We start from the raw sequence: 20,591 nt of genomic DNA on the forward strand, positions 1-20,591 counted from the left end.
GGGCCAATCTTACTGATGTACTCCTGGATGTTCCGGTTTCATCAGGATTTTAGTGGCCTTGACACTCACCAAGCCCGCCCGCCTTTCTTCCCGGCTGTGTATACAGTCTCTGGTGTTGGACTTGGGCGGTGGAATCTTTCGTGCTATTGTGAAGGAGCTTCGGTTTTCACATCGGCAGCCTCCTGTCCTCCTTTGGCAGCTCATATACCGGCAGGGTATCTGATGACGCAGGCAGTATTCGTTTGATTGGCGTGGAATCTTGGTTCTTTCCCACTGGGCTGCTCTTCAGACTGTCTTTATCCTTTGGTGACTACTTGGATGTTTGCTGTCTTCCTTGCTTTCCTCTCGTGGTTTCCATTGATGCGGGGGATGCCAACGTCTTGAGCTGGTCTGTATGTCTTGGGATGTTATTGCTATGTAGGCCCGTGGGCTCGTTCCACCCCTCAGTTCATGACTCCTTTTCCCTCTCTTTCACTCCATCCGCCACACTTCTCCAGTCAATGACATCCCGAATCCTCACTGTAGATCCGCGTCAGGTCGGATTAGCGAGTTCGATGTCTCGTTCATTTTAGCATACCGCTTGTATGTCCATCCATCTAGGAGGTGCTGATGGTAGTCCATCTTTAACTTACCCGTATCCGTCCTTGTGAATTATCTGCTGAGGGTTAAGCCTATGGGCCAGTGAACAGCAGCCGGGACCAGTGGCATCACCTTGGGTATATTTTCCGACTGCTGGGCCACTTTGTGAATGATTGCTTGCAGTGACTTCTATGTGTCTTCCATTAGTTCCACTGAGTTGCTTAGAAGGTCACCTTAGTTCCTGTTGGCTTTATTAGCGCCAGACATTCACAGATCCACGTGTTGCGGCATTGAGTCATATTGCTTTCCTATAGTCACTCCAGGCTGTGCTCAGATTGGTCTGTCTAACCTTTGGCTTGGCGACTGCTCTATCTTGAGCAATGGTTGTTTTGGCGCTCTGGTGTTGTTCCCAATGCCCTTCTGAGGCTGTGTGGTTATATTATGCACACACACACTTACTTCAAGTGACTTTTGATTTTTTTAAGTAATGTTGGACAGCACAAAAGCACTTGGCCACAGAATGAAAAAGAACGTCTTCGGGTATGTGCGACTGGTAACTAGCCATATAAACCAATAAGTAATGAACTACTTATTTACTTCTGCACTATAAGATGCTACTCCCCCCCCCCCCCCCCCCCCCCCCCCCCCCCCCCCCTGCTAAAACTGTTGCATTTACAGGGTCCCAAGTTTTTCCAGCATAAATTAACATCAGTTTGGGGCACCAATTATGGAGATTGCCTCTTCAGCATAGCTGTTACCTCATGAATTCGTTATTTCTTCTACCTTCAAAGACCCAGCAAATTACTGCACTCCTTCTTTGCTAGGAAGTCAGAGGTGATAGGTGTGACGACCACTATGGCGGCGTTTCTTCAAAAAGTGAATAGAAAATACTTTTACAAAGATCCATTAATGAGGCGTTTATTTCCTTCAGCTTAGAAGGTCAGTTTCTTTACGCAGCTGTCATAAAACAGACAGGTAGGAGTTAATAGAAAGAGTACTTTTATTCTTTTGACTGTAAGGGGTTACAAGTTCAGTAAGCCTGACTTCACCTGGACCAGAGGACCAATTCACGAGACAGGAATACTTTCAACTTGGAGAGCGGAAGTTTCTGTGTGTGTGTTAGTTTTGGTTGTTGTTCCTCTGCTGGGCTCAGAGGACCGAGTGCAACCAGATTTCCCATCAATCTCCCTGATACAGGTTCTTATAGATTCAAATAGTAGTATTAGGTTAGATGGTGAGTAGGCTTATGTTTTTTTCTTTATTTGCAAATGTGATTTGGCTGAAGGAGTTTAAATTGTGCATTTGGCTGAAAGGAGTTTCAAACTGGTATTTTGCTGGAAAGATTTTCTTTGTACCTTGATACTTTAGGCTGTAGGTATTCCCCAGTTGCCTATAGCTGAAAGGACCCGTACCCCATTTTAAATTTTACAAATATTTTATTCTCTCTCTTAATTAAAAGTTTGTTTAAAGAACCTGATTGTTTTTTATTCTGTGTGAGACCCCAGGGACTGGCGTCTGGAATTCACCAGGGAACTGCGTGGGAGAAAGGAGGGAAGGGAGCAGAAAGGCTAATTTCTCTCGGGTGTTCAGGTTACTTTCTCTCTCATGAAGAGTCATGGGAGGGGAAAGAGAAGGAGCGGGAAGGGTGAATTTTCCTCTCTGTTTAAGGATTCAAGGAGTTTGAATCACAATGATCTTCCAGAGTAACCCAGGGAGGGGAAGACTGGGAGAGGCAACGGTGGGGGAAAGGGTTTACTTTCCTTGTGTTGAGATCCATAGGGTCTGGGTCTTGGGGGTCCCCAGGAAAGGTTTTGGGGGAGGACCAGAGTGTACCAGGCACTGGAATTCCTGGTTGGTGGCAGCGCTACAGGTTCTAAGCTGGTAATTAAGATTAGAGGAATTTCATGCTGGTACCCCATCTTTTGGACGCTAAGGTTCAGAGTGGGGAATTGTACCATGACAGCAACTATTAAACAGAGTCAACCCCTGCTGCTAAAACCTTTAAAATTTTAAACACAGGAACAAACTGAATATGCAAAACACCTATCACGAGTTTATCAAATCTGCCCACAAAAAACAAAAACAAAACATCATTGCCCCTTCAGTTCTGACCTGCACCAATCAGTAAAGTTGGCAGCTTTTGTGTAAAGTTATCAAGGGGGGTGGCAAGTGAGGCAGATGGGTTTAAGCGAGAAGAGTTCCAGGGCTTGGTCCAATCCCCCAGCCCACTCATTGGCTTTTCAGCCTTCAGTCCTGAAACATTCTTGCAATACTTTAGAAGAAGGTCAATGCTAGAAAAACAAATTACTTTGTAGAACTCATATTGAAGAGCTGTGAAAGCATTGTGTCCAAATAAATTTCCAGATCAAATTTGTTCAGGTTTACAACTGTTTTCTAACAGACAGCATTGCAAACTCAATCGTGATGTTAAAGTCCAGCTGTTTTCTTTCTGGTTCTATTATTACTGCTAAAAGACTAAAAAGCTGTCTTTAGTTGCCTTTACTGGAGAGGCAGTGGTCTAACAGGAGAAATAATTAGAAGACGAGTTTTGCACAGATCGTCCTACCACTGGAACTGTCAATAATTCTAGTTATAAAACAACCAGAAAAGTATCCAGTTCACTCCCGCAGCTGTGTTGATTCACCAGGGATAAAAATAAAGTATGCCTAGATGTAGGGCCCTACCAAATTCAGGGTCCATTTTGGTCAATTTCACAGTTATAGGATTTTTTAAAATTGTAAATTTCATGATTTCAGCTATATAAATCTGAAATTTTAGGTGTAATCATAGGAGGTCCTGATCCAAAAAGGAATCGGGCAGGGTTGTAAGGTCATTGTGTGAAGTGGGGGGCAGAGGGGGCTGCGATGCTGCTACCCTTACTTCTGCATTGCTACAGGTGCTGGCGCTGCCTTCAGAGCTCGGTGGCCAGAGAAAAGCGACTGCTGGACAGAAGGCCTGCTCTGAAGGCAGTCTGCTGCCAGCAGCAGCACAGAAGTAAGGATGGCATTGTATGGTATCACCACCCTTACATTTGCGCTGCTGCCGGCAGAGCTGGGCCCTCAGTCAGCCGCCACTCTCTGAAGAAAGCTGTGCAGAAGTAAGGAGGCACCGTATGGCTTTGCTACTCTTACTTCTGCGCTGCTGCTGGCAGGGCGCTGCCCTCAGAGCACAGCGTCCAGCCGATAGCTGCCGCTTTCCAGCCACCCAGTTCTGAAGGCAGTGCAGAAGTAAGGGTGGCAATACCATGATCCCCCACTTAAATTACCTTGTGACACCCCCTCCCCCTTGCAACTCTCTTTTGGGTTAGGATCCCCAGTTTAAGAAACTCTGGTCTCCCCCAATAAATTGGTATAGTATAGGGTAAAAGAACACAAAAGATCAGATTTCATTGGGGGGGAGACAACACCTGATTTCATGGTCTGTAACTTGTTTTTCATGGCTGTGAATATGGTAGGGTCCTACCTATATGACTGAATATATACAAGAACTCTGTCGTTTATATTAAAAAAAAAAAAAAAAGAAAGAGCAGATCTGCATTTTTATTCTGAAAAATGATGACTTTATGACCCTGTTCCCTAATTTTTCTTTGGGACAGACAACAACATGGAATTCATTTTTAGAGTAATTTTTCCAGATGATCAAATCTCATTTAAAATATCTGAATTAAATGAATTACAAGGTCAGAAAAGTCACACATGCGTGTGGACAATGTGAATGAGGCAGTTTGTGCAGACTTGAACTAAGAAGAACTGTTCCTGTGAGTACCACTCAACCATCAGAAATTTAATTAATAATGGAGATATACCTATCTCCTAGAACTGGAAGGGACCCTGAAGGGTCATCGAGTCCAGCCCCCTGCCTTCACTAGCAGGACCAAGTACTGATTTTGCCCCAGATCCTTAAGTGGCCCCCTCAAGGACTGAACTCACAACCCTGGGTTTAGCAGGGCAATGCTCAAACCACTGAGCTATTCCTCCCCCACCTGAAAGCTCAGTTGAAAACCTTTAGCCTGATTTTCAAAGCTGCTGAACATCATGTGAAAGCCAGGCAACCAGTTTTTAAACCAACCGCTTCAGACAAATCCGTGTAAACCTATTCACTCAGTGTGTCTTACAGAACAATCCAAGTGGCCTTCCATCTGGTGGGCACAGAGCTATTTGTGGCTGCCTATTACAGACTCCAGACCCTCAGAGCACTTCACGCTATAGCCAGCCAGCAGAAACCCCAGAACACTGGGCAATTATTAGTCTGCAACTCTTCTTCCCCACCCACAAGTTCCCAGACTAGTCAAAATCTGCCAAGAATACTGAGTCCCAGTGGACACCCTCCCCTCCTCCCACATTAGTGGGATGAGCAATCACCTGAGACAGCCTACAAGAACAATAATACATCTATCAAGTGTAATGAGCTATGAGATGCCCTCTACTAGTGAAAGTGTGAATAAGTAAAAAGTTTCATTTGTTGCCCACAAAGTGGCATAAAATGAAGCGTACCTATTAGTTTAGAAGCCATACAGAATATAGAAGGTTTTAGCTAAGAAGGACAAAAGTAATTAGTGAACAGGACAGAGAGAGGGGAGAAAGTTTTTCTTCAACTCAATTTACAGTTCCTATTTCTGACATCATGGATATTATTTTTTTTTATTTTTAAAAGGGAGGCTGGGAGGGACAAGAGTAAGGTAGGTGTAGTAAGAGGAGGCCCTAAGATATAAACCTTGGTATCAGAGGCCTGGTATGAGGCCTAAGGCCTGAACTGAAGTAATGGTCAAGACTTTGCTAACATAAAGCAAAGTTAAGCTGTGAGCCAGAAGCAGGCTCTGCTCACAGAAGCTGGCAAGGAAAGGGCTGATGCTGCAAGAAGATACGTACCTAAAAGGTACTGAATACTAGAGATCAGAACATTCACATTCCACACAGATAACAAGGAACAGGCTATCCCATCCCAATGACAGGGCCAAAAAGGTAATATGATGGATAGAGTTGTTTTGTTCAAACCAACATGCACAAGGTGAGAGGCGGCACCTTACTACGTAGAGGGGTTGTACCTTGCTCTCCTGCACCTCAATACGTCAGGAGTGATGTGTAACTTGTTTGTACCTGTGTATAAGAATGTATCCCTGGGGTGGTGTCTTTGCCCGGCCTAGGGGGCAGTGGAAAGTCCTAACACTGACTGAGCTGAGTCCATTGTTCGTGGGTACATATTTGCAGTATGCCCTGAGTTAGGCTAAAAAACCTACAGGGAAATACTACTGTATCCAATACGGCAATAAACCTGGCCAACGTGCCTTCGTACCTTACTAGACTCTGTGGTCATTGGGGGTTCTCTTCGGGTCTGCTGTGTCAGCTATCTGCAGAGCTGGGGCAGCACACAGAGGGAACACACGCACGCAGCCGAGTGATACCAACAAGGAGAAAGCAGAGCAGAGCACCACACCGGTACCATCTAACAACACCTCTTGACAACACTGGTGACCCCGACTGCTGATCTGGTAAGTAAGCGAGCTGTCTGCTGTAACACTCCGTGCTCATATCTAAAAATATAACCTTCTTTCTCATATATTTTTACATACCAGTTAAGTTTTGTCCTTTTTATGCTTTCTCAGTGTGCTAAACTTGCTGCTGCTGCCCGTTACTTTCAAATACTCTGATAGAGTTAATCTCTCTTGGCTCAGGTCTCCCTACCTTCCTAGGTTGCTCTTCACCCACTCTCCCTTTTTCCCCTGCCTCTCCTCACTTCTACTCTCTCTCTTTGTTTTAAAAGTTATAGTTTTTACAGCAACCTGGCCGACGTGCCTTCGTACCTTACTAGACTCTGTGGTCATTGGGGGTTCTCTTCGGGCCTGCTGTGTCAGCTATCTGCAAAGCTGGGGCAGCACACAGAGGGAACACACGCACGCAGCCAAGTGATACCAACAAGGAAAAAGCAAAGCAGAGCACCACACCGGTAGCATCTAACAACACCTCTTGACAACAGTAGGATCCTTCATACTGGGTAATGGATTATTTATAATGTGTTGGAAATGTAAGAAGTTTCAGAACAGAAACTCTTCTGTGCATGAAACAGTTATACTGGAAAGAGTATGTATAATTCAGCACACTGGAAAAAGCTGGCAAACAAAAACATTTCAGTACTTCGCCCTTACCTAAACAAACGGAACATACTGACCAGCTCTTCTCCCTTAACTCCCTAAAAAGTTACCTCTTCACAACCCCAGCATGCAGCTTCATCTCCTCTTCTCTACCATGTGTCACAGCTGCAGCTTCTGTGTGACAGTAGGCCAGTCACCACTCAGGGTCTTCTCACTTAGCTGGCTCTCCCTTTACTACAGTCTCACCTCTCCACTACTGGTCCTACCTACTTCCAAGTCTTTCCCATGATTCTCACAAAAGCCATTCTCTGCCCAGTTTCCATTACTTGCTTAAAACTCCCCCAACAGTCACTACAGATTTCCCATTTGTACATAAAAAATTAGAGGCAAAAGGTTAATATGACAATAAAGAACTACTCAAGACAAACATATTTGTTCCGCAGCCCACAAAGGTGTTGTGATCTACAGTAATATCATAAAACTGAAACCTACTTTTTTCCAGATGCAAAAACAGTTTTGGCATTGAAGCAGGTGTATCAAGATGCCGTCGTTTAGGTTGTGGAGATGCACTACTTTCTGACAACCTGTCGCAGTTCGACGTATGACGTGTAGAACGCCTCAGAGACTGCAGTATTTCAGGCTCAGCTTTTCGCCTCTTGGGTGTTGCTGGCTCTCCTGTTGTAGGCTGACTGTCTGTGGATTGAGGAGTTGGTGGATTCAGCAGAGGTGGACTCGGGGATAGCTCCTCCTGATTTCTAGGAAATGAGGAGAAAGCCTCTCATATAATTATAAAAGAGAACAGCTTTCCAGATTTTAAAAGAACAAACAAACCTGTCTTCTCGGATCTAGCTAAATAATTTTCCAAATTAGGGTTAAAGTCTCCTTTTGAAAATTGGGGGACAATGTGGCTTATTTAAAATGTTGAGTTCCCCAAATATAAGTACTTATTTTTCAAATGTTGAAGCCCTTTACACCAATTAAACAAATGTAAACCTTAATCTATTCCCAAATTTTCAGTTTCCTTCTATACCACTTAATTCTACCTTAATTTCTTTCCAAGGTTAAGTTAACCTTCTGGTTGCAACAAAAATTCCAAACCAGGACAAAAAACCCCCTCAAAAACAATGGTTGGAAGAAAGTTCAAGATTTTATAAAAATGATTCTGAAATACAAAAGCAACGTTATGATTAATCACCCTATCTATTTCAAAATGTATTTCAGTGCTCAACAAAATAATATGTTTACTGCCTCATGACACAATTCAGAGTCTATCCAACTTACCTGTTAGTGTTTGCTGCATTTTCTTTGATTGGAAGAAAGAATTTGGATGAAGTCACCTTCTTAAACTGTGCTTGCTCATAGGGATAGAGCAAGATCAATGGAAGAATGAAGTCAAAGGTTATCCTCAGTCCATCCACCATTTCTTTACATAACTCAACACTAGAGAAAAGGTTGAAAAAGAGGGAGAGGATTCAGTTCTAGGTTAGGGAACCGCGGCCAACGGGAGCTTCGGGGGAGGTACCCAAAGGCGAGGGCAGCCCATGGAGCCCTCTGCCCCCCTCTCCCCCAAGGGCCACAGGGACATGGTGCTGACACGTCTGGTAGTGACACGGCACGGGGCCAGGGCAGGCAGGGAGCCTGTCTTAGCCCTACTGTGGGCTACCGCCACCCTGGAGCTGCTCCAGGAAAGCAGCACTGGGCCAGAGCCCGCACCCCGAACCCTCTTGCACCCTGCATCTCAACTCCCTGCTGCACCCCTCCTACACCCCTGCCCTGAGACCCCTACTGCACCCCTCCTGCCTCTCAGCCCCCTGCCGCACCCTGCATCTCCTTCTGCACCCCAACCCCTGCCCTGAGTCTTCCTGCACACCGCACTCCCTTCCGCGCCCCAGGCCCCTGCCCTAGCTTCATGGCCCTGCATGCAATTTCCCCAACCAGATGTGGCCCTTAGGCCAAAAATTTCCCACCCCTGATCTACAAAATAGGGCAACTCTATCTCACATGGGTGGTGTTAATCTGGGTGAAAAGCTGGGACACTCCCATTAATAAAGACACCAAAGGAAATACCTGTAAGTTCACATAAACAGACCACAGAATGGTGTGAAAAAGTATGGGAGAGAAAGGACAAAGGAATACAGCTTTTGGGAAAGCATTGTTTTTCAAACAGTGCACACCATTTCATTATTTAGTTGACTCTTTGTGAACAGTAAGGAGGATGAAGTTTCTCTAATTTAGGTGGCAGATAATCCCTTGACCTTAATTTGCTTGTAAGTGACAAAGAGTCCTGGAATTGTTGAAGTTACTACTTATAGCCATGGTGGGCAACCAGTGGGCCACGGGCCACATGCAGCCCATCAGGATAATCTGACTGCGAGCAGTAAAACATTTTGCTGACATTGACAGTCAGCAGGCATGGCACCCCGCAGCTCCCAGTGGCTGCAGTTCACCCTTCCCGGCCAATGGAAGCTGTGGGAAGCAGCGGGCAACAGAGACATGCTGGCCCGGTGCTTCCCACAGCTCCCATTAGCTGTAATTTATTTTATTTAAATCAACATTTAAAAATCTAATAGTCTCAATTAGTACACATATACTAGTTTAAATTAATAAAAAAGTACATTTAGTTCTCTGTTCCTATTTCTGATGTCTCATGATAAGCACTGGTTTGGGATATTGTACTGCAAAAAGGACCTAAGTATCATCCTGTCAAAATAGTGAATGATACATGATAGTACAAACTGAAGCACTGCAGGGAATAAGACAATTCTGAATTGCTAAAACAGAATGTGACAAAACAAATTGAAGTTTGTTTGTTTTTTAAAAGGATTAAAGACTACACCCCAATGTTAACCCGAAATAGGACAGCCCATCCATTCGGACTGTTACTTTAAGAGGAGTTAACCCCGGAGCAGGAGGGATCATACGCTTCAAAAAAAATCACAAACATGCCATGTATGAATGGTTTTATCACTACACACATTTAACTTCACTGCATAGTGATGCTTGAGATTAAGAGCATTTGGCAGCCTAATCACACAAGAAAGTTACTTGCCTGTAACTGGTGCCCTCTGAAGGCATTTTGTGATACACCGGCACTTTTGGAGTTTGTGCTCCTATAACCTGACCACGTGTCAACTCATAAAGCTCAAAGTTTAACTTTACTTCAGCAGGGGGTATCTCACACCAGCCCCTGCAGTGGAAGATAGGTACCCCTTAGTGCTCAAAATTAGATTCTTGTCTTGTAGAGGTGAAAATGCACCATATATACAGAAATTCTTAACAAAATGGCTAAAATAGAAGACTTGACTTATGTGACAGAAGGGGAGAGTAATGTTTTATTGTAATGTAAATGTAGAATAAATACAAAATAAATAATTAGCTAGCTTAAATTCAGTTAAGGAAATATATGTGCAGTAATGAAAGGACCTAACTAGCAAATAGAAAGAAGGTCTTGAAAGTAATAATCTAAGGCCAAAAGAAATTAACTAGGGAGGATGTTCGGTCAAAGAATAACTAATAAAGTAAGGTGAAGTCTCTAAAAAGAGGACCTCTACCAAAAGGGGTGACTGCAGATGGTTTTAAATAAGAGAGAATCTGTCCAAGAAGGAGCCAGGATGGAGCTTCCCATCCCACAAACCAGTATTACTTTAAAAAGTAAAGTCCCATGTGAACCCAGGTGCAACAATAAAAAGCTACTGGTCAGCAAGAAGGAGGAGAGGCCTTGGGGAAAAAGGAGGCTGTACATCTTGTCTGGATTAAGACTGGAAATAAGGGTGAACTGTCTCAAATTGTTTGGTAGCTAAAGTAGTAATAGCTATGACATCATTTGTTTGTGGAAGGGTATAAAAAGTTATGAATTTGAGGGTTGTCAGACCCTACCTGATCATGCTGAAGAACATCAGGATGAGAATGCCAAATGTAGGGGAAACTATCTGTAAGTATACTGATCACACGCTTATGAATGCTTTGTTGCTGTATTTGGGTGCAGTGACTGCTCATCCTTTGGGCTGTTAGGCATGTTTAGAGCAACTGTATAAAATACCATTTGGCCTTTGGACTTAATAAAGGAATTTATGGTTAAATTAATATTGTGGTAATATCCCTGTATTATTATTAGCAACTCCAACATCAACTCTTTGGATAAAAGTAATGTTCTCATCTCTAAACATAAAGTTGTCCTGATACTGTTGTGCTGTCTTATACACTGGGGTATGAGTCCACTGTATACGGATGGGCACAAAAGCACACACCTAAAACTTGGGCTTGAAATTCAAATCTGCTCTTCCTCTACACCCAAAAAATGTTAGACATGACTTACTTCTTTTCTGGTGGGACATAATGAAGGTTCATGTTGACATGTGAAGTCATTTGATGGTGCCGAGATCTTTCATTAGCTGAAAACGCTGCATTAATGGCAAAATTCTTCACATATGACTCCAAGATAGTTATTATATTTCTCTGACAAGGCAGTTTCACTAGCTGAAGAGACAATTTGATGACTGTCAAATAATACAATTATGGATTTAAGCAATGAGCCATAACATTAACTTGTGACCCACTGCCTAGCCTAATTAACTAGCCTATTCAGCAGAACTTTATACATATATTTCAAATTTGCTCCTTAAATTATACTTTTGCTCAATCCCTTGTGTGTCCAGTTTTGGGGAACATAAATATGATAGAAGGGGATTAGCTCTATGTTCTATTCCAAGTTTTCTAAAACAAAACCAAATAAAGATGTGATCCCTCATTTTACAGATTAATATAGTTAACAATAGTTAATTCAGTACTCTAGTAATTTAGAAGCCTTATCCCCTGAAATCTTAGAAGTTTTGCTGTGAAAGCAAGTTAGCTAAAATAATGGAAATCACTACATGTTAACAACTTTTGACTGCCTTCAGGTATTTTTCTTATACTCTCCCTCATTTAGCCAATCATACCCGTTTTCTCCTGTTAATATAATAACAGTCTTCTTCAAGCTTTTTTTTCAAAACCTCAGGAATTTCTATACTTATTGCTCTTTCTTCCATATCCCTTTTACTGTGAATCTCTTGTTCTTCTTTCTGCAACAGCACAAATCAGTGTAAGAAAAAATGATTAGTGTTACTAGTTAATTACTGTAGTATTTTAGGCAAAACTAGATCAAATTTTAAAATTTCTGTGAAATAGAAACTGAATCTAATTACTTGTATGGTAAAATACATGTAACAGTACACAATGTAGTTGTAGTTGTGTTACCAGTAACACCTTCAATTTATTTGAAAGTCCTGTTTTAAAAATTTTCTTTGTTTTTTCACTGTTTTCCTGTTTGCTTTTTGCTCATTCACATTAAATTTAAATTTAATAATAATTAAAATTATCAACCAGGTCACTTTTTGTTTGTTTATAACCAATTTCACTTTCAAATCATCTCTCCTGCAGTGTTTAGATTATAAATAGCTTTCACACACCTGTTTCCACAGACGTTTTTGTACAGTGGAAATATTTCTACTGGTCTTAGATTCTTATAAATAGGTCTAAATTTTAGCCTAATTCAAGTTGGTAGACCCTCTTTAAAGAAACTCTGTACATCAGCCATTAAAATCCTGATGGCATTAGAATCTGCTTCACCTGAGGAGACTAGTAACATTTTACACTAACTATAAATCTGGGTAGTGCTGTTTGCTGGCAGACATTAAAAGTGGAAATAGTACGAGAGGAACAAATCTAAGTTAATACATTTTGTATTGAGATCAATGCCATCTATAAGGGAATAAAACATCTTCTAGGAGTTTGAATAGCTCTACTACAATAAGATCTCTGTTAAAGAGTCAAATAATCATGAGTTCTAGTCCTGGCCCTATGACTACATGCTGCATGGCCTTGAGCAATTAATTCATTTAACCTGTCTCAATTTTCCCAGTTTTCAATCATGCAAAGTACTAAGTATTATTAAAATCAAGGGAGCTCATAGGAATATACCATGTCTGTCCTCTCTTCAAGATCACTTTCTTCACTTTTTATTTCTTCATCGGTTCCTTCATCACTGTCATCAGAAGAACTACTTATAGCTGTTTAAGAGAGAAATGAGTTATCTTTGATATTTAACAAATTTATTCTGCATATTACATTGGACAGAGATTAATACCCAACAATTTTTCACTTTGTAACATTTAATTCAAGGCTGTTTGGTTTGTTTTTTGTAATCAGGTATAAACTAGAAATGCTGAAGGAATATTTTAAGTATTTTAGTGTGCAATAGTTAGGAACCTCAAACAAACAGAATGTTCATATATCAACTTTAATTGATGAACATTCCCCAATATATGCAAATTCACAAAATTTTTCAACAACCAGTAACTCTTAATTTTCACTGGCCTCTCGTTGTAAGCAAAAGATTACAGTATGCAGCTTAAAAAGGCAAAAAGAAGAAAAAGCTTTTAAATAAATATCACTTCATATGCCCAAATGCAAGTTGTGAACAAGTTATACCAACTGTTGAAATGAAAAAGTGGTAAATAATAATGGTGTAAAGATGTCTGAATCAGAGGAATGACAAAGGCCAGCATACTAATGAATTGTTGACACTGCAAAACAATACAAACAGACCTTAAAGTTACTGGAAAAATGCCCTGGACTAGATGGCTGATAGAAGAAAGAGGCCAGGAACAACCACCAACATGCTGAAGGCAAGAAACAGACCTCTTTACCATGCAGGTAGGAAAAATCCTGTTGCCCAGAAGACCAGGACAAGCCAAAACGGTAAGTGCGCAAGCAAGGCAAGGACGACGGGAGACTGGGGCCAGACAGAGCAACACTACTCTCAGATCAAAGGGTAGAGGCCAGATTTTTAAATATATTTAGGTGCTGCTGTTCTCTGCATCGCAACAACTACATGTCTAAATCCCTTTTTGAATATGAGATTTAAGCTCCTAAATCAATTATACGTTGACATGCTGAGAGCAGCAACACCTAAATAGCTTTAAAAATCTAGGCCAGAGTGCCCAGAAGAGCTGAATGAGGGTGAAGCAAAGAGTATTGTCTGCCTCAAGGGTAGGGAGAGGAGGAGGATATCTTGGTGTAACATCTGCTCATTTTTTACACAAAACATATTAATATATTTTATATGGTTATATTAACATTCTAGCCAGTGCTATTACACGCCTATAATACCAAACCCAGTAGCAAATCAGATTGTTCAGTTTGCACAATTACAGTAAAATTGTTTTATGAATGAATTGAGGATTGAGTTCATAAAACTGAGCATCTCAATTTACAGTAGATACAAGATACATTGCAGTATGGTGCCCTCCATTGTTTTCTTGTCCTTCAAATCACTGCAGAGTGATTACCAACACAATGAAGGCATCAGAATGTGAAGGGATGTCAACTTGATCCTCATCAACATCACTTTCGTTATGTGTGTCCCCCTCTCCATCTACTCGGGAAAAACTGTTCATATAACTGGTTGTTCAGAAGATTGAAGTTTGTAAAATTGAGATCCTACAGTGGTTTAATAAGTTAATTTTGTAAATAACATGATGCAAGCGTAGTCACCAAATCAAAGAGAAGACAACTCACAATTTTCACTACTCTCATCGTTTTCCTCAGCAGGAAGGCTTTTTAACACAGAGTCAACACCAGGCAGCCGACAATGTCTCTTCTTCCTTCCTTTTCTTCTCCTAAAGAAGAATTTGAGTGAATTGTTCAATCTGTCATTACTTCACTTGTTTACTACTGCTGCCAAAGCATAAGAAGCAATGCTATATGCAAAAGCAAGAATAAAATATGCATAGACGAGTGTTTGTGATTGTATTTATTATTTCAACGATAATTTACTTGAGGGACAATATTCAGTGGTGGACACATTAATGTTTTTACATTTTACTATACTCCTGCCACCCTGTTCTTCTCTGCTGCCATAAAAGGCTAGCAAGTATTACAGACAGATATCTGTTTTTGGAGAAAGAGCCCATTTGAAGGCAAGAGATAAACGTATTCCTTACATGCGAGCTACAGCTTTTCTTGCCAATTTACGTTGTAATCTGCGGTTTTCGTCTGTATCACGAAGAACATGATCTTCAGCTGCCCATCTATCCCAGCTGAATATGGGGCAAAAGAAAAAAAATGTTAATAAATAGAAACTGACTTTCCCAATAAATACTGAATGACAAATGTAGATTTACAGTCATCTACAAAGTAATATTTTAGTGCTCTTTAGAAGCAAAATCTGGAATTAAGTGATGTATGATGTAGACTTGCATCTTTTCGCACCATCCTTTGGCTTTATTTTTCCTTTTAAATGAGAGAGAGAGAGAGAATGAGACTTTCTCCTTAACTTTATAAGTTTCAGTACTTGAAGCAACAAGATAATATTAAGGAATATTCTGTCAACATCAGAATGTTTTCAGACTTCACCATCAAGCAACTCAGATTATGACAGAGATAGAGTTTGAGTTTCCAACTACACAAGGGCCATAAACCAATATATCAACATAAATGAATTAGTCCCATAGAAAGCATTTATTAAAAGTATTCACAAAATAAAGATAACTGAAGTCCTCCTTTTTCATTATAGTATTATTTCTTCCTATGAAGGTATAGTAATCTTTATGTTGAAATGTTTCTAATTAATACAAATACTACAATTATAATTACACTCATATTATCAATGGGTAATCGGTACAACAACAGAGAGAAATACAGCTTTATAATCCTGGAACCTAACAGTGCCATTTTTATGTTAATTGGAGATCTCCTGAAATTTAGCAAGGTTACTCCTTTTATACTCATTTATAATACTAAGTAACTTTAAACTACCTTCTTACTGGCTCTTTATATTACACATCATTTACATTAACATCTGCGTCAATGTCTTTCCTATATTATCAATATAGATAGCATTTTAATAAAACATTCACAACTTTTACAAGTACTCGTTAAAAACCTTGCTCAAACGAATAATAACCAAAACATAATGGTATCATAACCCTGGGCCATATCCTTCCTAACTCTTACTTTCCGATAACTAGGGTCCTACCAAAATCAAGGTTCTCTTTGGTCAATTTCTTATCCCCAGGGTCTTAAAATTGGTCAATTACACAATTTCAGATGTTTGCATTGTAACTGTGGGGGGTTCTGATCCAAAAGGGGATTGTGATGAGGCCCAAAGCTGTTGTAGGGAGGCTGCAGGATTGCCATACTCACTTCTGTGTTGCCTTCAGAGATCATCTCTGAAGGCAGCAGCTGCGGAGTTTCCTGCAGCTGGAGGAGACTCCTGGAGGTGGAAGTAGGTGCGATCACCCCAATGCTGCTGGGAGTGCCCCAACTAGGGGCTCCTAGAAGCTAGTCAGGGCCAGCGGTGAATCAAGGCATGGGCTCATGGGGCCCATGCCTAGACACCCCAGAAAATTTCAGAAATGGGGGCCCTGGTAGAGCCACAGGGTGGAAGCCCCAAGCCCCAGCAAGCACTATGGGGGCTGAAGCCCCAAACTCGGGCACCCTGAGCCCCGGCAGAAGCCGCAGGGGCTGAAGCACCAAGCCTGGGCAGGAGCCAGGAAGAGAGGGCCAGAATCCCCGAGCCTGGGTGGCCAGAAGCCCACAAAGGAGCCTTGGGTGGCAGCAGCCCTGAGCCAGGGCACCCCGAGGCCCAGCTGGAGCCATGGGGGGCAGCAGCCCTGGGCCTAGCCAGAAGCCAGGGAGGGAAGGGGGGACAGAAGCCAGGATCTGTGTAGAGTGAAAGTCCCGAGTCCCAACTGGAGCTGCAGGGGGTGGCAGCCCCCAATCAAGGCCCCTGAGCCTGGGCAGGAGCCATGGTGGGCAGGGGGCAGTCCTGAGTCTGGCAGGAGCTGCGGTGGATGGAGCTGTGGACTCCCACGCCAGGTCACCAAGCACGGGCAGGAGCTACAAGGAGTGGAAGCCCCGAGGCCCAGAAGGAGCCATGGAGGGAATGAGGGGGTAGGGCGAGCTGGGCAGGACCTGCAGGTGCTGGAACTGCAGGGTGTGGCAGCCCCCAGCCTAGGTCTCTGAGCTCTGGATGAAGCCTGGGCAGCCCCCAGCCCCAGCAGGAGCTGCCAGGGGGTGGGAGCGAGAGCAGCAGCCCAGAGCCATGGCAGGAGTTGCGGGCAGCGATAGCAGCCCCCAGCCCAGGTGCCCGAGCACTGGCAAGAGCCGCAAGAGGTGAACGCCTGGAGCCCAGCACTGGGGCTGCTACACCGAAGAAGTGAGGGTGGTACACCTCACTTTTGTACTGCCTTGGAGGTGGGTCTGATCTCCATCCGATAACGGCTGTGCAGGGGAAAGACATACCCTGTCCTTCCCCAGTCCAGCTGATTTTGGAGAGATCAGATTTCATGGGAAAGGGCTTATTTCTCGGTCTGTGATGTGTTTTTCACAGCTGTGAAACTGGTAGGGCTCTACCCATAACACTATTTCCAACTTCCTTACACTAGCAACTTCCATTTCCCTTACACCAGCAACTTCCATTTCCCATACTCCTCTACTCTTATGCTAATTTAGGCCCAAAACCTAACTTCTACTTATTTCTTAGCCTACACCATCCTGTAGGCTACAGCATGTCACTGAAAAGATTTTGTAAATACAAAAACTTTTTATATAAAATGGTGCACTGTATATTCTCACCTTCTGTTCCAACCATTAAAATGGATCAAATATTCTGGAATCTTTCTGCCCTTCTCATCTTTTCCAACAACAATATCAACAATCTGAAAAAGAAAACAAAGAATGTGGCATGATACAAAGATTACAGTGCACTTTCTATAGAAATGAGTGTTTAAGGAATGGGTTTGTGGGCACAAGAAAGGAATGGATAATTCTGAGTAAATGGAAACCTAATGAATTGCCTTTGAACATCCATACTGTAGGAAATCATGCACCTTCTCCTGAGCCCATGGAACTACTAAGAGCAGCAAAGATGATAGACAATGTTTGTGTACTGATCTGAGATCTAGACACTGAAGAGACTACCAATGGGTCCTGCCTTATCCTCATTTCCTATCCATCCCAAAGCATCCCAAAAAGTGCTCTGAAGAAGAGGGATGGAACACTGTGGATTTGCACATTTGGCCGCCTTATGTCCTTCATGAGTTGCTTCTGCAGACCTTCAAAACAAGAGACTAACATTATGGTACAGAAGGAAGAACAAATGCTTAGTTAAAACTACTGAACACTCTTCTCGTGAACAGCACGTAGGGCTAAACTGCAGAATTAAAAGAACAGAGCTTTGCGCATGTCTGAACTGAACTCCAAGTGAAATAACACGGCAGATTTTGAGAATGGAGATATTCTTGACACTAAAAGCTAATACAGCCATAGCCCCTCACAGAGTGCCCTTTTATTCCATCTAGTACCGCAATTCCATCTACGCATATAAACAGACTTGAATTCAAAGTACTTTCACTTTGATATCTCTCAAAAAACTCTACAATCTAGAAGACTGAAGGATTGTCTTAAATCTTGCCAAATAACTTAAAATCTAGTCTGGACAATTGTGCCTCACATAAGACTTAAATACACACTCAACATACACACCACACATATCAGGAGTGTTATATAGGAAACTCCCTTGAGAAACCTCATCTCTTCCACAATGCTCACAATAATCAAATCAATTATATTAACTAGAGATGGCCTGGAATTTTCTGTTTGGGTTTTTTTGGGCATAAAATGCAGCTTCCACAATTTCAGTTTTGCTGATTTTTTTCTATTTTCCACTGGAAATTAGAAACTAAATATTCAGTTTCATTTAAATATTTTGGTTTGCAGAACTGAACCAAAACATTTTGTTTTAGGTCAACATTAATTTGTATCTACCTGTGCTGTTGCAGTGCCTTGTGTAGTTCAGGTGCTTCATGCCCGCATTTTCCTCTATGGGCCTGGCTCCCTCACTAGACCTGTAACACATCCCCTATGATGCACTGTAGTCTTCTCACCAGTTAAATCAACGCAGTCCATCATAGGAGCTGTGATCCAGCTAAGGAGCCAGGGCCACAGAAAAGTATGGGTCTTTTTGTTTTTCTATATCTTTTGCAAATACATTTGGGACCATTAACAAAATAATACACAACTCTGCAACACCCATTTTAAGGAACTCCTGCAGGCAACTATCCCAATGAAACTCTAAAGGGATCAGGTCAGACATACAAGCCTGGATGTTCTTATAGCAACTAAAAGGGCAGTCATCAAAGAGAGAAACTGAAAAGTCCTCTATCACAGAAATTAAAACTGGACTTAAAGGTTTGAAACTATCCTTTGGGTGTCATGAAAAAAAAAACCAAAGTTGCTGAAGTCCCTGAAACTGGAAAGACAAGAATCTACACCATTACATAGCCTGAGTTAGGAGCTAATGTAAAGGATGTTTCAGTGTTATTTAGTTAACACCCAAAACCAATATTACATTTCTTTTTTACCTTTTTTTAAAGTCAGAATGCCTAGAAATCAACCACTTAGCCAACACTATGTAATTCATCACACACTGCCACTTTACCCACTCTGTTTCTGCTTAATTCAACTGCACCTTTGACTTGAAGTCCAAACTTAAGACACTTAGCAGGGAGGGCTCCCTAACAGTACTGTACCTATTAAAGGCTCATAGGACTGAACTCTAGAGGGCAGACTATTTTGCAGGTGCACAAGGAATTGCGGGTGGGCGCGTGTCTGTCCAGGCCCGTTCACACTGCTCCTCTTTCTAGGATATGAAGAGCCCTGCTGTGATAGGGGAATCTCCTCGCTCACAACTTTTATTACACGAGGGAGCCCGTGACTGGCAGCCCACACAGCTGCCACCGTCTCCCACGCCGAGCACATCCGCCCGGGGAAGGATGTTAACCAAGTTAGGGACACAGCCCGGAGCAGGCGAAGCGCTTCGCTGGCGGCCTCAGGCCCCAGTGCTCCAAGGTACTGAAGTGCCGGACCCCGACTGACGCCCAGGGGAGCTGGGCGCCCGGACACCCCGGCGCGTCCGGATCGGAGCCGCCGGGCTCCAGCCGCTCAGCACGGCGGGGAAAGGGGCCCAGTAGCACACGGGGCTCAGCGCGGCGGCTGCCCGAAGCAGAGGGCTGCTGCCCCCTAGCGGGGTCGGGCCGCGGCAGCAGCCAGGCCCCGGTATGACGCTGCACCGCGCCGGGGGCGGGGCGGAGGCGGTCCGGCCCGAGGCTTCGGCGAAGAGAGACGGGGGCGCCCGGCGGAGCCAGCGGGAATGGGGGGAGGGACCAGGAGCCCCTTGGGCCAGACCAGGCGGGGGAGGCGGGGCCTGTTTCGTGTCTCACACACACCTCCCACCCCGGCGTCTGGGCGGAGCAACCGCTTCCGCCGGACTGCGGGCCGGCGCGTGGGGGGGCGGGGAAGAGGGCGCGCGAGGAGGCCGCGGCACGGCGGGGGGCGGGGCTGGAGAGCGGCGCGCGCGCGGCCGGCGGGTCACCTTAGCATCATAGAGCACTTGGGCCTTGGTAGGGTCGGGCTCGAAGCAGAGAACGCGCTCGCCTCGCTGGAACTTCAATCTCATTCCCCGCGCGGTCATTTGTTCGTCATGGCGAAGCGTGGAGAAGCCCCGCCCCCTCCGGGGATGGGGCCTGAGCTAGCCCCGCCCCCCGGCCGGGGCCCCGCGCCGCAGAGGAGGGGCCCCGCCGTGGGCACGGAGACGGGTGGGGGCAAGGAGCGGGTGTTGCTCCCCTGGGCTGCATGATTGACGTGTGGTGCAAAGTGAGCGTTTCTGTGTGCCAGTCACCGTCCCTTGGAGGTGGCGGTCCAGCTGCCTTATTTTCAGCCCCCTCATGGGTCCCAGTCCCTCCTGGGCTGCCTGTCAGTTCCTGGCTCCTTCCCTGGAGGGTTAAGTCTGTGTCAACAAAAACAAGGAGAGGTGCTTGTGGCACCTTAGAGACTAACAAATTTATTTGGGCATAAGCTTTTTGTGGGCTAAAACCCACTTCAT

General features: G+C 43.7%; 1 protein-coding gene across 1 annotated transcript; it reads right to left on the minus strand.

Moving 5' to 3' along the window:
- Positions 1-6,758: 6,758 nt before the first annotated feature.
- Positions 6,759-20,228, minus strand: LOC116824462 (MSL complex subunit 3-like). Its single transcript, XM_032779768.2, has 10 exons — positions 20,082-20,228; positions 17,285-17,367; positions 14,650-14,745; positions 14,225-14,325; positions 12,626-12,714; positions 11,605-11,727; positions 10,983-11,143; positions 7,949-8,107; positions 7,160-7,422; positions 6,759-6,841 (listed from the first exon to the last, which is right to left on the minus strand). Exons 1-10 carry the CDS (start codon positions 20,178-20,180, stop codon positions 6,774-6,776), a joined length of 1,242 nt encoding a protein of 413 aa, XP_032635659.1. The 5' UTR covers positions 20,181-20,228; the 3' UTR covers positions 6,759-6,773.
- Positions 20,229-20,591: the final 363 nt, after the last annotated feature.

The sequence above is a fragment of the Chelonoidis abingdonii genome, chromosome 1 (assembly GCF_003597395.2).
Source record: "Chelonoidis abingdonii isolate Lonesome George chromosome 1, CheloAbing_2.0, whole genome shotgun sequence".
Classification (NCBI taxonomy): Eukaryota; Metazoa; Chordata; order Testudines; family Testudinidae; genus Chelonoidis; species Chelonoidis abingdonii.

Coding starts and splice junctions, on each gene's coding strand:
- LOC116824462 (XM_032779768.2), bottom strand. CDS start 20,180: ATGACCGCGCGGGGAATGAGATTGAAGTTCCAGCGAGGCGAGCGCGTT. Junction 8,108..10,982: donor TATGTCCCACCAGAAAAGAA/GTAAGTCATGTC, acceptor CCTTTTCTCTAG/TGTTGAGTTATGTAAAGAAA. Junction 7,423..7,948: donor AATGCAGCAAACACTAACAG/GTAAGTTGGATA, acceptor CTCATTTCCTAG/AAATCAGGAGGAGCTATCCC.